This window comes from Xyrauchen texanus, chromosome 4, assembly GCF_025860055.1.
Source record: "Xyrauchen texanus isolate HMW12.3.18 chromosome 4, RBS_HiC_50CHRs, whole genome shotgun sequence".
Taxonomy (NCBI): Eukaryota; Metazoa; Chordata; class Actinopteri; order Cypriniformes; family Catostomidae; genus Xyrauchen; species Xyrauchen texanus.
The window spans coordinates 36,614,996-36,634,498 of NC_068279.1; the positions used below are offsets into that span (position 1 = coordinate 36,614,996).

At 37.1% G+C, this 19,503-nt stretch overlaps 1 protein-coding gene across 1 annotated transcript in view; it reads left to right on the forward strand.

The window, feature by feature from the left end:
- LOC127643085 (SMC5-SMC6 complex localization factor protein 1-like) overlaps positions 1-19,503 on the forward strand; it is an 86,268-nt gene that overhangs the window by 49,673 nt on the left and 17,092 nt on the right. Inside the window, exons 17-18 of the mRNA XM_052125645.1 lie at positions 6,539-6,631; positions 7,567-7,749. Coding sequence (XP_051981605.1) covers positions 6,539-6,631; positions 7,567-7,749 — 276 coding nt within the window. The remainder of the gene's footprint in view (positions 1-6,538; positions 6,632-7,566; positions 7,750-19,503) is intronic.

The window sequence follows — 19,503 nt, forward strand, 5'->3', positions numbered from 1 at the left end:
ATGACAGTAAGAGATTTTGGGCTGAATGACTCAAAAGATAGTAAAACATCGCGTAATATCATTCTACAGAGATCTTATATTCGAATTCAGCTCGGACAAATCGTAAGGTTTAATTTGATACCAAGAAACATGTGTTTAGTACACTTAGAAAGGGAATATACACTGAGGCTATTAAATATGAGGCCTCAGAGTTTAAAACACACAACTAAACAGTTCTAACGAGTTTGATATACCTCAGAAATACACAACATACAGGGATTACACATATTTCATTAGCAATATGCAGTTCTGTGTTTAACTGAAAAACACACACACACACATTTTTACGTTAAAAGTTTCCCCCTTCCTGTCCACACGATAAGCACGTGGTGAGCATGCGGATGTCACATGCGGTTCTCTGTCAATAGTTCATTGTCTCTTTGTCAATACATTTATTGTGCTTGTGGAGACTGGTTGGCGCTATTTCAGTAATTAGGGGAGTTTTTAACAGTAAGTTCTTGTTTGTTCGTGAATCTGTTAAGGCCACTGATCCTCCGCCATACCTTACAGAGATTTAACCAGACCCTGAATACTATGCTGTGGAAAGTCGTTGCAGACACGGGACATGACTGGGATAAATGGCTGGCATTCATTATGTTTGCCTATAGAGAATTCCCCAAGCCTTGTCCGGTTTCTCCCCCTTTGAGTTGCTGTACAGCTTGCATGTCCAAGGACCACTGGACCTACTGCGGAAGGGATGGGAGGCCCCTACAACCCATACAGAGAAGAAAGGCATCATCCAGTTCGTCCTGAAGATGAGGTGCCATCTCGAGTGCTATTAGGACCAAGCGAGGGAGAACCTGTAAAAAGCACAGCAAAAGCAGAAAAGATGGTACGATCAACATGCGAGGCTTCATCAATTCCAGCCAGGGCAGAAAGTACTGTTACCAACCTCTGCAAACAAGTTATTGGCCATGTGGCATGGACAATTCACCATCATGAGGAAGATGGGGCCGTGACATACGAGGTTCACAACCCTGATAATGGAAAGTCTCACCAAGTTTACCATGTCAACCTGCTTAAAGAATGAATGGAACCACCCGTTAAGACCCCAGAGACATCACTGCTGATCAGAGAGGTAGAGGATGACGAGCCAGAGGAAGAGCCATGGAGGCAGTCTTCGTTGGTGACTCTAGAACATCTGGCTGCACCCCTGAGGGCTGAATTACAAGACCTCCTTGACCAGTTCCCTGCCTTGTTCCATCAGAGGCCTGGCCTGACTGAGCTGATCCACCACACTCTCCAACACGAGCCCTTCTAGTGAACCGGGTGACAAAGAGATTGGTAACTTTATTGAATGAATAAATTGAGGAGATGAAATGGCTGGGAGTGGTAGAAGATTCCATGAGCGAATGGAGAAGTCTGCTGGTTTTCGTCACGAAGAAACATGAATCTTTAGGTGTCTGCATTGATTTCCGCAATTGAACGCTCAGTCCAAATTTTATGCCTGTATGCCCGGAATTGATGATCTGCTGAAGAGGATTGGACCATTCTAGTTCATTGCCACACTAAACCCGTGTAAGAGATACTGGCAGGTGCCCCATGATCCTTCCTCCAGAACATACACTGCCTTTAGGATGCCACTGGGGCTATTTCAGTTTACAGTCCTACCCTTTGGACTACATGTGGCACCAGATACCTTCCAGAGGTTAATGGACCGAGTTCTCATGGGCTGCGAATAGTGGTCTGCTGCCTACCTTGATGATGTGGTAATTTACAGCAACACCTGGTCAGACCACCTGAAACATCTGCACCAGACCCTGGTGAAGATCCAAGCAGCAGGCCTGTCCTTAAATGTGATAAAATACAAGTGGGCACAATTGGAGGCCAGCTACTTAGGGTACCATCTAGGCAACATTGAGCTACGACTCCAGGTTGACAAAGTGTAGAGTATTCGATGTAGTCCTCGACCCAGGATGCGATCCTTCCTGAGCCTAATGAGCTGGTACCGCCGATTCATCCCCAATTTTGCCACCATAACCACACCTTTGACTGACTAAATGAGCAAGACTGACAAGAACCCTGTTAGGTTGACCGAGGACTGTGAGATCCACAAGTCCAAATGTCACACAAAGATTCCTGCTACAAGTGGACGGCTCTGAGAAGGTAATTGAAGTGGTACTGCCCTAGGGGTCTGAAGGAACCAAGAAGCCAGTAGTCTACCCAAGTAGAAAGCTGTTACCCAGAGAGAGCAGGTACTCTATGGTTGAGAAGGAATGTCTCACAATCAAGTGGTCCCTAGAGAGTCTCAAGTACATCTCCTAGGGAGGGAGTTTGACATGGAGATGAACCATTGGGCGTTGACCTGGATTCATTCCATGAAAGAACACAACGCTTAGGTGATGAGATGGTACCTGTCCTTCCAACCCTACACCTTCAAGGTTCGGCACCACCTGGGAAGACTGAACCTGGTTGTTGAGTACTTGTCCAGGTTCTTGGAGAGTGGGGAGGCAATGTGACGTAGATTAGTAGTAGTGCTGTGAGCAACTTCAAAGAGTGTATATTGTGGATACCCATTTGTTTATATTTACATTTTTGTTTTGGGTTTTTGATCTGCATTTGTTGTAAATATTTCTTCACATTTTGCATTGGCACTCTAAATAAAATTCCATCTTGCACCAAAGTGCATCTGTGGGTTAAGCCATAATTTTCCCCCATATAATTTTTTCTTGAACATTTCAACATCTCCCAGTAGGCCCAAGTGGGCTCATTCGTTGAGCCAATTTGTGAGAATTTGGATCCGCAAAGGTCAGCTGTGTTACAAATGGAGTGTTCACACTGCTCCTTTCCATATACTCAGTTTGATTTCGGTCTGTTCTTAACACAAAGCTATATTATGACTTCCGAAGACTTTGAAGATAGCACCTTTCCCTTAATAGACTAATTTTATGCTTTTTGGTCGTTTTAGACACTTGACAGCCACTGGTCACTATTGACTGTCATTGTAAAAATAAGAGCAGCATGAACATTCTGCTCAACATCTCCTTTAGTGATCCACAGAAGAAAGGAAATCTGCCACTGTTCCAAAACTTCCAAAAAGTTTGGAACAACATAAAATATGTGAAGTATCCATGTAATGGTATTTCAGAACATTATATGTGACTTATTTATTTTTTAATATACTATATATTTAACAAAACACATGATTATTAGTCTCTCTTAGTTTTGTTATTTGCAATCCCACGAACTAGATGCTTAAACCTTTTTATAACTGCCAGAAATGTGCCTTGAAATTAAAAGTTGGTCAAATTGAGAATGCATCCAGTTTTCCCAGTGTTCAAAATGCACTTTCATGACAAATAGCACCTTATATTAACCATTAGCCTACCTGCAGCGGAGCTGTCATGCCAAACGTCACAACCACCCAAGAAAGTACTCGAGAATAACAGCAAACCCAACATACATTTTGCAATTTATAGAAAAGTACAGGATGGATTTATCCTCTTCGAGCTTGTAAATGCAGAGTATTCAATTACCCTATAATGGAAGCGTTGTGTCCAAATTGGAGCCATTAAAGTGATTTAACAGAGGGAAGATTGGGCCTGGTATTTCTGAGACTGCGTACACATGGGAAGTTAAGAAATCTTTAATCACTGGGTTTTAGGGCCTATTAAGGTGTGTAAAAGGGGCCACAGCATGCCAGAGCTTGCCATAGTTTTGAGGCAGTTATTAAGTCATACTTTTATTGCATTCTGTTACATTTCTCATAATGCACTGCCTATTATTTTAGTTTGTTTTAAGTTTTTGGCCTTTTGCGATTTGCTTTCATGCACTTCAATAGTGAATAGTTAGTATTGTAGAGGCTGTAATTTTCTTACACTGTTGTCCCTACAGTATGTTTATATACACAGTTAATATCAAGTTACAGTCGTACTAGGGAGTGTTAAATACCGATTACCATGTATACATGTTAGACGAAGGCAAGCTATAATTGTATTATCAAGGTCTGTGGTCTGCGATTTCAGTTGTGTCCCAGACTAGTTCTATTACTTGTGCTCTCTGTCTGCAAGGAAAAATGCTTGATTGGTGCAGTTCTTTTTGATAAATCAGTCAAACTATTTACAAAGAGTGAATAGATTACAGGAGTCAACATTCTGAATCTTGGACAAACAACTCTATTCCTCTCTGAGGCTTGGAATATTCACTCACTAACTGAACCGCAAGTTATGTCAGACTTTAAATGAGCTGAGAAATGTGTATGACTTCTGCAGAACAGAAACATAGATTTTTAGGAGAATATATCAGCTCTGTAGGTCCATTCAATGGAAGAGAATTATATCCAATATTATGAAGCTCCAAAAAGCACATAAAGCCAGCGTAAAAGTAATCCATAAGACTCAAGTGTTTTAATCTATGTCTTCTGAAACAATCTAATCAGTTTTGGCTGAGAACAAAATGTATCTCCTTTATCTTGACATCTGCAGTCTCCTTAGTGATCATGATTTCAAGCTTGATCACACTTCGTAGCGCTCTTTGTATGCATCAAGGACTAGGAAGTGTATTGGAACTTGAAGTCATGATAGTGTCTGCAATGGCAAGATTTATAATTAAAAAGGAGTTACATATTGAACTGTTCTTACCCAAAACTGATTAGATTGCCTCAGAAGACATGGATTAAAACACTTGAGTTTTATGGATTAATTGTATCTTCATGTGCTTTTTGGAGCTTCAAAATTTTGGTCAACTTTCACTTTATTTGTGAGGACTTACAGAGCTGATACATTCTTCAAAAAATCCTTTATTGTTATGTTCTGCAGAAGAAAGAAAATCATACACATCTGGAATGGCATGAGGGTGAGTAAATAATAGTAGATAATTTAAATGTTTTTGGGTGAACTATCCCTTTAATTAACAAACAATATGGAAAGAAATATATATATATAATATGATGGAGGGAAAAATTATTATAATTTTTTTTTTTTAATTTTGGAGGACACCCTGGCATCAACATTCCATTTGAACCCCAGCATGGTTTAAAATATTCTAATGTCAGCAGGATTCTTTGCTTTGATTTCAGGAATTGTTAAATTTCAAAGACATTTACAATTAATCAATGGTCATTTAGAATTACTCAATAGCTTCTTAATTTTTAAAAATAAGCTTAAGTACTGGCTACTATCACAACAGATCTGCAGCCACTAATGACTGTGTTGTACTTATCTGTTTTATATTCTGGTTTTAAATTTTATATTCTGTACATGTATGTATTGTGATGTTTTATGTGGGGTATATGTAATGTATGTTATTTTATTTGTTTACCTGCCCAGGGACAGCAGATGTAAACTAGCTATTAGCTAATTCTGGTGCAATAACTTTTAATTGTGCATTGTCCCTGTAAAAATAAACAATAAAAATGAAAAAAAAAAAATGAAATTTACTAATCTTCTTTCTTTGTCTTGTTCACATTTTCTCTCTTTAGCATGACAGGCATCACTCAGGTTGCATACACAGATCAGCCATATCTGATCATTTACGTTTTCTTATAACCTAATTTTCTCTGTTTGATCTGGCTTAAAAAGGGGCTCTTGAAAAAGCAATAAATTATTGATGTGAAAGCTTCTCTCTTTTTCGCTGCCACAAGAAGAAAGAAGACTGTCTGTGCTTTATTGTCCCCTCCTTATCCCTTCTGCCTCTCTCCGCTCTGGCTCTTTGAGCATGCCGAGTTTTATCTAGCCGGCCAAGGCTGCGAAGAAATGGGCGCCCTGGTGAGACCCAATAAAGCATTTATCAGCAGCTTTGCACAGTGCCATTATAATGGCAGTCACAGAGGTACTCAAGTTTGGCCTTTTACTTTCTTGTGAAGTTCAGCCCCACATGAAAAAAGGCAACAGCCTTATATTCTATAATATATTCTTGATTTGATATTGTATCGGAAAAGAGAGGGTTGAAGGCTGGGGGGTAAAAAAGGAGTACAAAAAAGGAAAATGTAAATAAAAGTCCTTGGAGGCTTTGGTGCCTGGCGGTTGTAGTTTGCAAAAGTAAAAATCGTGTGTTCCCATTCATACTGCCCAGTGGAGCTTTTGAACTTTGGCTGAGGCATTGTGTATGGGCTCTGTACCATAACTTTCTCTGGCTGAACAATACCAGACTGCCAGGAAGCCTTTTCCCATAATGTTCTTCAACTTAGGATGCTAGTGCAAGTAAAGAATTCTCACTGTCCGTAAAACGGTGCTGAGCGACAATGAGAGAGGGTGAGCTCTTTTCATCAGCTCTCTTTTTTCTCTCTCCTTCTTGTCCCTCTCCCCAAAAAAAATCTTATGTAGGAATTTCTTTTTAGGTCGGCCCCCTGTATGCATGTAATTTTTACATTTCCCTTGTTCTTTCGCTACGCCCATTTACTTTTATTTGTGCATCGAGCATGAAAAAATTTTATATAACCGGTTACGCGACCATGGGGGGCAGTTGTCAGGACACACCCTGATTTTGGATGTTGCCCACTTCTCTCTTCCACTTGCCCTTTCTCTCTCTCTCAGTTTCTCTCCTCTCCATCCATGTGCAGGCGAGACACTCCTTCATCGAGCCAGCAAGAGGAACCAGGTGGAGACACTGCTGCGTACCCTCAGCCTCCCTGGAACGGATGTCAATGTTAAAGGTAAGTCTATATTCCTCCCCTGCCCTCTGAATCGTCCCTCTTCTGTTTTAATTGTTTTGTGTGACAAGCGGTTAATTCATGAAAAGAAAACTACACATAACACATCTAACCTATTAGATCAAATGTAAGGTTGTGTCTGGAGGCTGAAGATGGCATTTCAGACTCGATTTACCATTGTGTTATTAAGCAAATTTTCTGCACGCCCTTCGCTTTTTGATCCCGGCATAAACGTGGGTAGGTTTGACATAGACCTTGATAAAAATGTTCTATATTGTTGTATAATTATTTTTATGCTTTTTTAGTACTAGCTTTCTGCCGCATTCGCTAAAAGACTGCACATGGGATTTTAAAAAGGGGATCTGTTTGTTTAGGTAAACATAAAATTATCAGCAAACAAATGCACTTTAGAAGATTTTGTCAACATTTTGTGATGTGAAAAATGCTTACAATTGAGGCCTTTGCACTAAAATAGTAAAATACATTTAAAATGTTTTATTTTACTTTTAATGTTATTATGACTCCATTCCAACAAATAAACCATTTTGATAACATATCTACTGTTTATTATTATTATAAGCAGTAGTATGTCTTCCATAACATAACATTAATGTATTGTTAAATGAGAGCCCAAAATTTACAGATTCAGATAAACACGGAACCTGATGATGGTACAAATTCTCTCACTCTTGTGTGATGTTGTATTTGATTATTAATATACAATTTAATGGCACAATTGAAGGTACCTGTTATGCAAATTATGGCAGATATTTGTATTCTGCCATATACGTAACTTTTTTATTTATTGATGTTGTGATATGTTCTTTTTATGAATGGCAGTGTGTTGAAAGATTTGACGTTGTGCAGGAAGGTAAGGCCTTGTCTTTTACGTGTAGACATAGTAACCAACAGAGTTTCTTGTGCGTTACTGTATTTAGATCACGCTGGCTGGACGCCCCTTCATGAAGCCTGTAACCATGGCAGCACCGTATGTGTGCAGGCCCTGCTGCAGCATTGCCCAAACTTGCAGCTGGACAGTCAGGTAGAGGGAGTCAGTCCACTGCATGACTCCCTGCTGAACCAACACACACAAATCGCCAAGATGCTGCTGTGCCGTGGAGGTGAGTGCCCAGTGCACACTTGTGCTTAACTATTAAAATGGGGATTTACTATAGACTTATATATTTATATATATTATATACAGTATATACACCGATCACCAACAACAATAAAACCACCTGCCTTATATTGTGTAGGTCCCCCTCATCCTGCCAAAGCAGTGCAACCCGATTCTCGGAATTGCATTCTAAGATTATATTCTTCTCACCGCAATTGTACAGAGCAGTTATCTGAGTTACCGTAGACTTTGTCAGTTTGAACCAGTCTGGCGATTCTCTGTTGACTTCTCTCATCAACAAGGCTTTTCCATCCACAGAACTGTCACTCACTGGATATTTAAAAAAAAAATTGGCACCATTCTGAGTAAATTCTAGAGACTGTTGTGTGTGAAAATCCTGGGAGATCAGCAGTTACAGAAATACTCAAACCAGCCCATCTGGCACCAACAATCATCCATGCGATTATCTAATCTGCCAATCATGTGGCAGCAGTGCAGTCCATAAAATCATGCAGGTACGGGTCAGGGGCTTCAGTAAATGTTCACATCAACCATCAGAAAGGGGGAAAAAAAATTATCTAAGTGATTTGGAGCGTGGTATGATTGTTGGTGCCATATGGGCTGGTTTTAAGGTTGTTGTTATTTTATCTCAAAAAACTTGCAAGTAATTGGTTAGTCATCATGTATTTTAATTATTTAAATATCTACATGTAAAAAATTATGTTATTTTTTTGTGTTATTTGTATTTATTTAATTATTTTGGATAGAATTAATTAGATACATTTTTACAGGTATTAATCTTTATACAAGTATATGTATACGTGCCATACATTCAGTGGACATGTTATTGTAACAATTTGGTCAAAATCTTCTGCCATTTTCCAGTGGACTTTTAATTATAGGATCAAATCGGTAGATTCAATTCATATCAAACTTTATTGGAAAGAGAAGCTTAAGTGTACATTGCCAATGCATTGTTAGACACCATATTGAATGCTGAACATCTGCTTGTGCATTAAGTCTTAATTCTCCGTACAGTAAATCGGCTCCCATGTTTATTAAACCCGGGGCAAATGTTGCGCATAATGAATAAGCGTGCTCGGCTTCACGCAATCAGTTTCAGTGCTAGGATGTGCAGTTGAGTCAAGCAAGAACCTCCTGAAAAATATATACAGTTTAAGTCAGAAGTTTACATACACTTAGGTTGAAGTTAAGTTTTTTTTTTTTAACCACTCCACAGATTTAATATTAGCAAACTATAGTTTTGGCAATTCGTTTAGGACATCTACTTTGTGCATGACATGAGTAATTTTTCCAACAATTGTTTACAGACAGATTGTTTCACTTGTAATTGACTATCACAATTCCAGTGGGTCAAAAGTTTACATACACTTAGTTAACTGTGCCTTTAATCAGCTTGGAAAAATCCAGAAAAAGAAAAATTAGCTAATTATCTTCTGATAGGAGGTGTACTGAATTGGAGGTGTACCTGTGGATGTATTTTAAGGCTTACCTTCAAACTCAGTGCCTATTTACTTAACAGCATGGGAAAATCAAAAGAAATCAGACAAGACCTCAGAAAAAAAAAATTGTGGACCTTCACAAGTCTAGTTCATCTATGGGCACAATTTCCAAATGCCTGAAAGTACCATGTTCATCTGTATAAACAATATAGTACGCAAGTATAAAAACCATGGGACCATGCAGCCTTCATACCGCTCAGGAAGGAGACTCATTCTGTCTCCTAGAGATGAACGTAGTTTGGTGCAAATCAATCCCAGAACAAACAGCCTTGTGAAGATAATGGAGGAAAAAGGTAGACTCTAAGTATCTATATCCACAGTAAAACGAGTCCTATATCGACATAACCTGAAAGGCTGCTCAGCAAGGAAGAAGACACTGCTCCAAAACTGCCATAAAAAGCCAGACTACAGTTTGCAAATGCACACGGGGACAAAGATCTTCGTTTTTGGAGAAATGTCTTCTAGTCTGTTGGAACAAAAATGGAACTGTTTGGCCATAATGACCATGGTGATGTTTGGAGGGAAAGGGTGAGGCTTGCAAGCCGAAGAACACCATCCCAACCTTGAAGCATGGGGGTGGCAGCATCATGTTGTGGGGGTGCTTTGCTGCAGAAGGTAGTGGTGCACTTCACAAAATAGATGGCATCATGAGGAAGAACAATTATGTGGATATATGGACAGTCAAGTGGAGGGAGTCAGTCACACGCGTTAACACTGGCAGCATAATTCCAACAGACTAACCCCAACACTGTGCCTAAAATAAATATTTTCTAGAATAGATGTATTATTCGTTTTTCCAAGTGAGTATGTGCCCAGATGTCCCCAAAGGGAGGCTGTGTCAGATTTAGCTCACTTTTCATTCTATGTGCAATTAAAACCAAATATGTACATGCAGATATAGGATCTGACACACACACACACATACACTGAGATCACATGCAATACATAGAGATTCACACATACTATGAATACAAATCTTCACATAAGAGGGTAGAAAACACGAGAGCACATGCATACAAACACACTCACATAAACATAAACCCTTCAACGACAACTTTAAAGAAGCTGTTGAATTTCTAAAAAGTGATGAGTTCACTTGTTCCTCCTGGTTCATTCTCAGTCATCTCCCTAGAGTCTCTTCAGAAAAGCTCCAGTCACAATCAAAAAGGCCCTTCTATAGGACCGTGATATGTATTGAATACTATATTATACAGTATTGCTTCAATACTTGTTCTGATTCTATGGGAGCATGATACACATTGAATACTATATTATACAGTAGTGCTTTAATACTTGTTTTGATTCTATAGGAGCATGATATGCATTGAATACTATATTATACAGTAGTGCTTCAATACATGTTCTGATTCTATGGGAGCATGATACGCATTGAATAATATTTTATACAGTAGTGCTTCAATACATGTTCTGATTCTATGGGAGCATGATACGCATTGAATAATATATTATACAGTATTGCTTCAATACTTGTTCTGATTCTATGGGAGCATGATATGCATTGAATACTATATTATACAGTATTTCTTCAATACATGTTCTGATTCTATGGGAGCATGATACGCATTGAATACTATATTATACAGTATTGCTTCAATACTTGTTTTGATTCTATAGGAGCATGATATGTATTGAATACTATGTTATACAGTAGTGCTTCAATACATGTTCTGATTCTATGGGAGCATGATACGCATTGAATACTATATTATACAGTATTGCTTCAATACTTGTTTTGATTCTATGGGAGCATGATATGCATTGAATACTATATTATACAGTAGTGCTTTAATACTTGTTTTGATTCTATAGGAGCATGATATGCATTGAATACTATATTATACAGTAGTGCTTTAATACTTGTTTTGATTTTATAGGAGCATGATATGCATTGAATACTATATTATACAGTATTTCTTCAATACTTGTTTTGATTCTATAGGAGCATGATATGCATTGAATACTATATTATACAGTAGTGCTTCAATACATGTTCTGATTCTATAGGAGCATGATATGCATTGAATAATATATTATACAGTAGTGCTTCAATACATGTTCTGATTCTATGGGAGCATGATATGCATTGAATACTATTTTATACAGTATTGCTTCAATACTTGTTTTGATTCTATAGGAGCAGGATATGCATTGAATACTATATTATACAGTATTGCTTCAATACTTGTTTTGATTCTATAGGAGCATGATATGCATTGAATACTATATTATACAGGAGTGCTTCAATACATGTTCTGATTCTATGGGAGCATGATACGCATTGAATACTATATTATACAGGAGTGCTTTAATACTTGTTTTGATTTTATAGGAGCATGATATGCATTGAATACTATATTATACAGTAGCGCTTCAATACATATTCTGATTCTATAGGAGCATGATATGCATTGAATACTATATTATACAGTATTGCTTCAATACTTGTTTTGATTCTATAGGAGCAGGATATGCATTGAATACTATATTATACAGTAGTGCTTCAATACTTGTTTTGATTCTATAGGAGCATGATATGCATTGAATACTATATTATACAGTAGTGCTTCAATACATGTTCTGATTCTATAGGAGCATGATATGCATTGAATACTATATTATACAGTATTGCTTCAATACTTGTTTTGATTCTATAGGAGCAGGATATGCATTGAATACTATATTATACAGTATTGCTTCAATACTTGTTTTGATTCTGTAGGAGCATGATATGCATTGAATACTATATTATACAGTATTGCTTCAATACTTGTTTTGATTCTATAGGAGCAGGATATGCATTGAATACTATATTATACAGTAGTGCTTCAATGCATGTTCTGATTCTATAGGAGCATGATATGCATTGAATACTATATTATACAGTATTGCTTCAATACTTGTTTTGATTCTATAGGAGCAGGATATGCATTGAATACTATATTATACAGTATTGCTTCAATACTTGTTTTGATTCTGTAGGAGCATGATATGCATTGAATACTATATTATACAGTATTGCTTCAATACTTGTTTTGATTCTATAGGAGTAGGATATGCATTGAATACTATATTATACAGTATTGCTTCAATACTTGTTTTGATTCTATAGGAGCAGGATATGCATTGAATACTATATTATACAGTATTGCTTCAATACTTGTTTTGATTCTATAGGAGCAGGATATGCATTGAATACTATATTATACAGTATTGCTTCAATACTTGTTTTGATTCTGTAGGAGCATGATATGCATTGAATACTATATTATACAGTAGTGCTTCAATACTTGTTCTGATTGTATGGGAGCATGTTACGCATTGAATACTATATTATACAGTATTGCTTCAATACTTGTTCTGATTGTATGGGAGCATGTTACGCATTGAATACTATATTATACAGTATTGCTTCATAACATAATCTGAATCCATCCTTCACTTTTGAGATGACACTGAAGTTTGTTGACTCAAATAAAATTGCACCTCTTACAACTGTAGTAAATAAGAACAAGAGGATAAACACTGTTGCATTTAGTTTTTTCTGTTTTCTTGTGTGATGTCAGTATAAAAAAACAGGCAGGAAGTCATATTACAGCGGCATTACATGTGTAAACAAACAAGTGCTTTATAGAAATCTGTTAAATCCAGTCCTCTCCTGTGGCTTAAAAATCGAGAGCTACCACACACAGACACACACACACACACACACACACACACGATGGTGTCGTTTTCACTTCATGCTTCAACTTTATTCTTTTGCCAAGCTGTTTTATTTTCTTTGTTCTATAAAAGACATCCTTCTACAGGAATAACCCATCAGCGTGAATGACGCTGTTAGCATTCTCCTGAAAAGATTAGACGAGTCAGGTCTGCAGCTCTCGCAAAATCCACACGTTTTTTCCATTGGGGAAATCTGTCAATACAGAAATGTATTTGCATGCCTAGCTGTTTGCATGTCACATGCAATCGATGTTTGTGAGCTTTGAAGTGAGCATGACATGTGTCAATGCGGTAAATGCGGCATGGCTTGATGACAGGGAGGGACCTAAAGAAGAGACGAAACGAGATGGGCTCCTGGTTTCCCACACACCTAACTCACACTCTCTCTCTCTCTCTCTCTCTCTCTCTCTCTCTCTCTCTCTCTCTCTTTTCCATTTTGACTAATTATAGTTAATTTGATTCTGTTCCCCTATTAACTCTTGTAGATATTCTGGCCTCAAAAACTAAATTAGATTGGGATTGTTTGGTCCCGGTGAGAATTTTTCATCTTGCTGACAGAGATTGGCCCAAAACCAATGCATGACAAGAGGTCAGGAAAATGTTTTTTTTTTGTTGTGAAATTAGAATTGTGATGTGTCTGAGTAGCAGACAGCTGCAGAAATCCCTCATAAGACACGAACACACACACGTAGGGGTGCGCACACAACCAGTGGTACGCGGAGTGCCCTCAGGTGGTACGCAACACGACCCAGGATATTTACATTACAAAAATAAACACTTTATTCAAATATTTTCCATGGGTCGTGCTGCATTTTCTAATGTATGATTACAATTGTAATAGAGCTTTAAGATAGCACACCTTTTTTAATTGTTTTACATCGGCAGTGCAGGATGGGAATATGTAACGTTCTCATTGCACGCGGCTGCGCTGATGTCTCTGTGTGCGCACGACAGTATTATTCCCATGCAACAGAACAGAAAAAATGGATGCGATTGAGGCAAGATATCATTCTGTTTACTTCCTTAAAGTCTATGAATCTTAAATAGTGCTTTTGACTCAAAGACACAAGGTTGTATTTGGCTGTATTTTGTTTTTGATTTCACTGGAAGATTGCTCGGATGAGGAACAGACAGCTTTGCACAAGGTAGCGCTATATGACGAACATTGCCTCTAGGTTACCAATGGCCGAGTCCGCCTATGACTAGAGGAAAGGAAATTACTTAGTTTGACAAGTTTTAAAGTTATCGACTGGTAAGGGCACGATTCAGAGTAAAATGAACCTTCAATAGCTTACTACAGATGATGTTTTCATAGATCACATGCACATTATCACATATTTTTAAGGGTGATGCTAGCTGCATAATTTTAGGGTGGCTGAGATGAAAAACAGGTTCTAGCAATGCCTAAGCTCCAAATGTCTAAATATATAGTACTGTGCAAAAGTCTTAGGCACATAATATGTTTCACAAAAGCATTTGTCTTAAGATGGTTATTTATATCTTTAGCTTTAGTGTGTCAAAAGGAAATATAAACATTACTTTTGCAAATAGAAAAGATTAGAATAGAAGAACACAACATCACCTTGCAGCTGGGTCCAACTACAGTTGCGCCTTCCAAAACGGTCAGAAATCTAGGGGTAACCATTGATGATGGGCTAAATTTCACAGACCACATTTCAAAAACTGCAAGATCATGTAGATTTACACTCTACAATATCAGGAAGATAAGACCCTTCCTCTCTGTACATGCCACACAACTGCTCGTTCAGTCCCTTGTCATAACTAGACTGGACTACTGTAACGCTCTCATTGCAGGCCTTCCTGCATGTGCTATTAGACCCCTGCAAATGATCCAGAATGCAGCAGCACGTCTGGTCTTTAATGAGCCTAAGAGAGCACATGTTACACCACTCTTTGTCTCTCTCCACTGGCTGCCGGTTCATGCACGTATTCAATTCAAAGCCCTGATGCTGGCATATAAAACAGTCACTGGGTCTGCTCCAGCATACCTAAAAACATTTATGCAGAGCTACGTTCCCACCAGAAGCCTGCGGTCGGCTAAGGAACGCCGCCTTGTCGTACTCAAAACAAAGAGGCACCAAAACACTTTCCCGGACTTTCAGTTTCACCATACCACGGTGGTGGAATGACCTTCCCAACTCAATCCGGAAGCTAACTCACTCTCTATCTTCAAAAACGGCTAAAAACACATCTTTTCCAAAAGCACTTAACCGGTCACTAAAAAAAAAAAAAATTATTTACATTTCTTGTTGCACTTAAATCTGTTTGGTGTACTATTCTGATGATAGTGAAACTTTGTAATATGGCACTTTTTGTACCACTGTCTCCCTAAGATGATTCGCTGATGTTCTTCCTCTTTTGTAAGTCGCTTTGGATAAAAGCGTCTGCCAAATGAATAAATGTAAATGTAAAGAACAGAGAGCCCTGCAACAAATGGCATGGCCCCAACAAAGCCCCCACTGTCAGTCTGAGATTACATAAAGATACAGAAGCAATTGAGACAGCCTCAATAGATAGAAGAACTGTGGCGAATCCTCCAAGAAGCTTGGAACATCCTATCTGCCAACAACCAAGAAAAACTGTGTCCAGGTATACCTAGAATATTTGGTGCTCTTTTAAATGCAAAGGTGGTCACACCAAATATTGATTTAGCTTGTTTATGTTTACTGGATTTCGTATGACATTAAGTGATAAATGAAAACTATTTATGTCATTATTTTTGAAGACATCCTCACTAGGCAACATTTTTCACAAGTGCCTAAAACCTTTGCACAGTCCTGTATATAGTAGTTTTGTATGAAATGGATTGCAAAATTTCGCACACTCTTGCTGATTGTGTGTAAAGTACAGGAATATTGATATTAATCAAATACGCCATTGTGACTATGATAAAAATGTATATCTGCCGAATACTGAAAAATATTTTGGTGAACATTGGTGGTGACTTGGTGGTACTTGAACATTCTGATTTAATTGAAGGTGGTACTTGGCCTAAAAATTTTGAGAAGCACTGTCTTAGACCATAGAGGTCCATATACGATCAAGTGAATACCAACATTTGTCATGGAATTCTGACCACACTTGTGAATGGTGTTGGTTCACAATGCTCTTTAAAATCAAATGTTCATTATTATTGGATGTAGAAAACCCTGCAATTACAAAAGCATGCAGGAACAAAATTATGACTGTACCAAGGAGGTTTTTACATTCATCTCAATGGCAGTTGTTTGGCTGGCACAGGCACCCCAGGAATTACAGTACGTAATTTGAAATACGTAATCTTGAGCCATGAATGTCATGTGACTAATCATTCTGGAGACAACAATGATTGGCTGATCACATGCACCACATGAAAGCGCACAGTCCCAAGCCCTTCAGTAGCAACTATCCTGAGCTGTTATGACAAAGACAAAACACAATAAAAAAATAAGAATTATTTAATTGCCAATGAAAACAATCATTGCCAAAATGTCTACTGCAATATAATTACATATTAAATGCGTGTGTGTGTGTGTGTGTGTGTGTTGTATTTATATATATATATATATATATATATATATTTATATATATATATATATATATATATATATATATATATATATATTCTTAGAATAATTCTTATTCTTATCTGCCGCCATTGGTGTGTGAATGTGTGAGTGAATGGGACACAGTGTAAAGCGCTTTGGTAACCTCGAAGGTTAAAAAAGGCGCTATATAAGTGCAGACCATTTACCATTTCTTTATTTACAATGGCGAATTCAGGTGAAAGGAGAGCTGTTTCCATCCTTTACTTTGTAACATTGTTTTAACCATTTTCAATAGCCAATGTAAGCATCCTCTCCACCTTGTCGGCAAACATGAAGGGGGAAAATGTTCGGTGAAACTAATATATCGGTCTACCTCTAGTTACAGCATTTACCAGTAGGGGATAACTGGTCAAATCTTGTGTTGTACTTACAGAATAAAAAAATGAGCTCTGAATAAACACACAAAAAAAATAACTCAAAGTGACTACAAAGAATATAGCAGCAGTGTATCTAAAATTGTCAAGAAGTAAAGCTAAGCACTACACACTAATCTGCATAATTTATAACACGAATCATTGCTGAGAACTAGAGCGCGACTTCTTTTCACAGTATTATTAGACAGGAAGGAATTCAGACACTGCCTATATAAAGACACATGAAAACTCACATATAGTGAAAATATGAGCAATTAATCTGGAAAATAACCAAACCATCCTATCTACAAAGACGTCAGCTCTCTACGAGGTATGTGCTTTTCTTTACATTATATATATATATATATATATATATATATATATATATATATATATATATATATATATATATATATATATATATATATATATACATTATATATATTTCGAGGTGTTGGGTTAATAGGCCCTATTTCAACTATGTAATTCTATTTATAAATAATTATACATTGCTGTGGTTACCTTATTTTCCCTGATATTTTTACTTTAAGCACACATTCTGGGCAACATTTTGTTTTCATTAATTTTTTTTTGCTCTAAATAAATATTTCAAACATTTTCAGCAGAATTTCAAGCATTGTCAGCAGTGTCTTATACAATTAAATCTATCTAAAACTATTTTTTAACAGTATTTTCTTATTTAGTGGAACTTTAATCGGTAACAGTTATGGTTGTATTTGTTAACATTATTTAACTACATTAGTTAACATTAGGGATGCACCGACCATGATTTTTCATTTCCGATAGCCAATTTTTTTCTTTGTTTAAGCAACTGACAAGAAAGATTGAAAGAGTTCATCAAATATGTTTATTTGCTCTTTTACAGGCCAAACTGGCCTTAAATGAATATATGTATATATATATATATATGTGTGTGTTGCTATGTGAGGCAACAATTGCATATTAAGCACTGATCAGGAAATTTGAGGCCGATACGATCTCCTATTTTTTAACATTAAGATCGGCCGATGCAATTTTTTTAAAAGTGCCATTTCCCACACTTTTGCAAGTTATATGCTCCAGTTATGTTTATGACCCACACAGTAAAATTACAGTAACAGTTTATAAAAAGGTTCAATTTGTTGATTTATTTAACAACATTACTGTAGTTAACATGAACTAATTAACTTAATGCTAGTTACAACATATACGTATGAATTTTTAAAATCTAAATTTGTATTAGTAACATTAATGCACTATGAACTAACAATGAACAATAGCATTTTTATTAACTAACATTGATTAATAAATGCTGTAAAAATATATAGTTCATTGTATGTTCATGATTCCTAATGACTTAACTAATGTTAAAGAAATGAAACCTTTTATTAAGTTTTACTAAAATTACATTAATTGTGAATTGCTAACATTTATTTGTATTGAAAACATTTTGACATACTGGCAACCAGTAAAAACCATGAGAGCTTCACACACTGCAGGGATACATTCAAAAATAACACAAATAGACCCATTACAAGCTTTAAAACTGCTCCAGTGAGAAATCATTCATATCTAAGATTTGTTTACTGTCATTGGTGTCTTGTTGTAACACAAATAACGAATTAAGCAAATGCGTGAAGACGCGGTGTTGTTGTTGAAGGTTAAATAGTTACATCTGTTATTGGTGGTATTGTGACTAATATTAATCTGATTTAAATCGGGATCCTCACAGAATATGGCACAGAGGATGTCTCGTTTCAGAAAAGAGAGTATGACACTTCAAATACAGCCTTTGAATGCGACCTTCTTTCACGGAAATTCGGAGGATGCATGAGATGTATCCTTCATGGGCACTCACAACTCACAATTCTTCGCTTCAACGGAAATGCCTAAAAAAATAAATTATGCTAATTTAAATATGAGGTTCAAATGCAAGGAAAGTTAATTCCCAAGTTGAAGTACCTCAGTAGATTGGTGCAGAATATATAATATGTATAATTATATGAATATATAATTAAAGTATTAGACTAAAAGTACATCTGTGAAATCTATTTTCTTTTCTCTTTACATCATTATAACTCACCTAAAATGTACCTCATACATTCCCTTCTAAAGGGACTTTGTTACCATCTCACTCAAAGCGCTCGCGCTTGTTAAAGAGTGGCGTGCTGTCATAGCAACCATGTTACATTCTGTTTCCGTTTGTCCTACAAAGGCCGTCTTATTTGAAGGAGGACACTCTGTATACTGCAGCCTTCAAATGACACGTCCTACCTAGCACGCAGCCTTCAAAATGAGACACAGCCATTGAGAACACATGCAGAGCGCATATGATTGATTGACACCGAGAGCACTTATGTTGAAGGGAGTGAAGCTAAAAGCGGTCATGATCGCTCAAACAGTCTCTATTGCTCAACACAAAATCTGATTGTCACGACTCACGTCACGTATCATGTATTTGCATGTTTATTTGTTGTTTAATTAGTTTTATACCTGTTAGCAGCCTATTTATCCTCTTCCTGCTCCAGAAAAT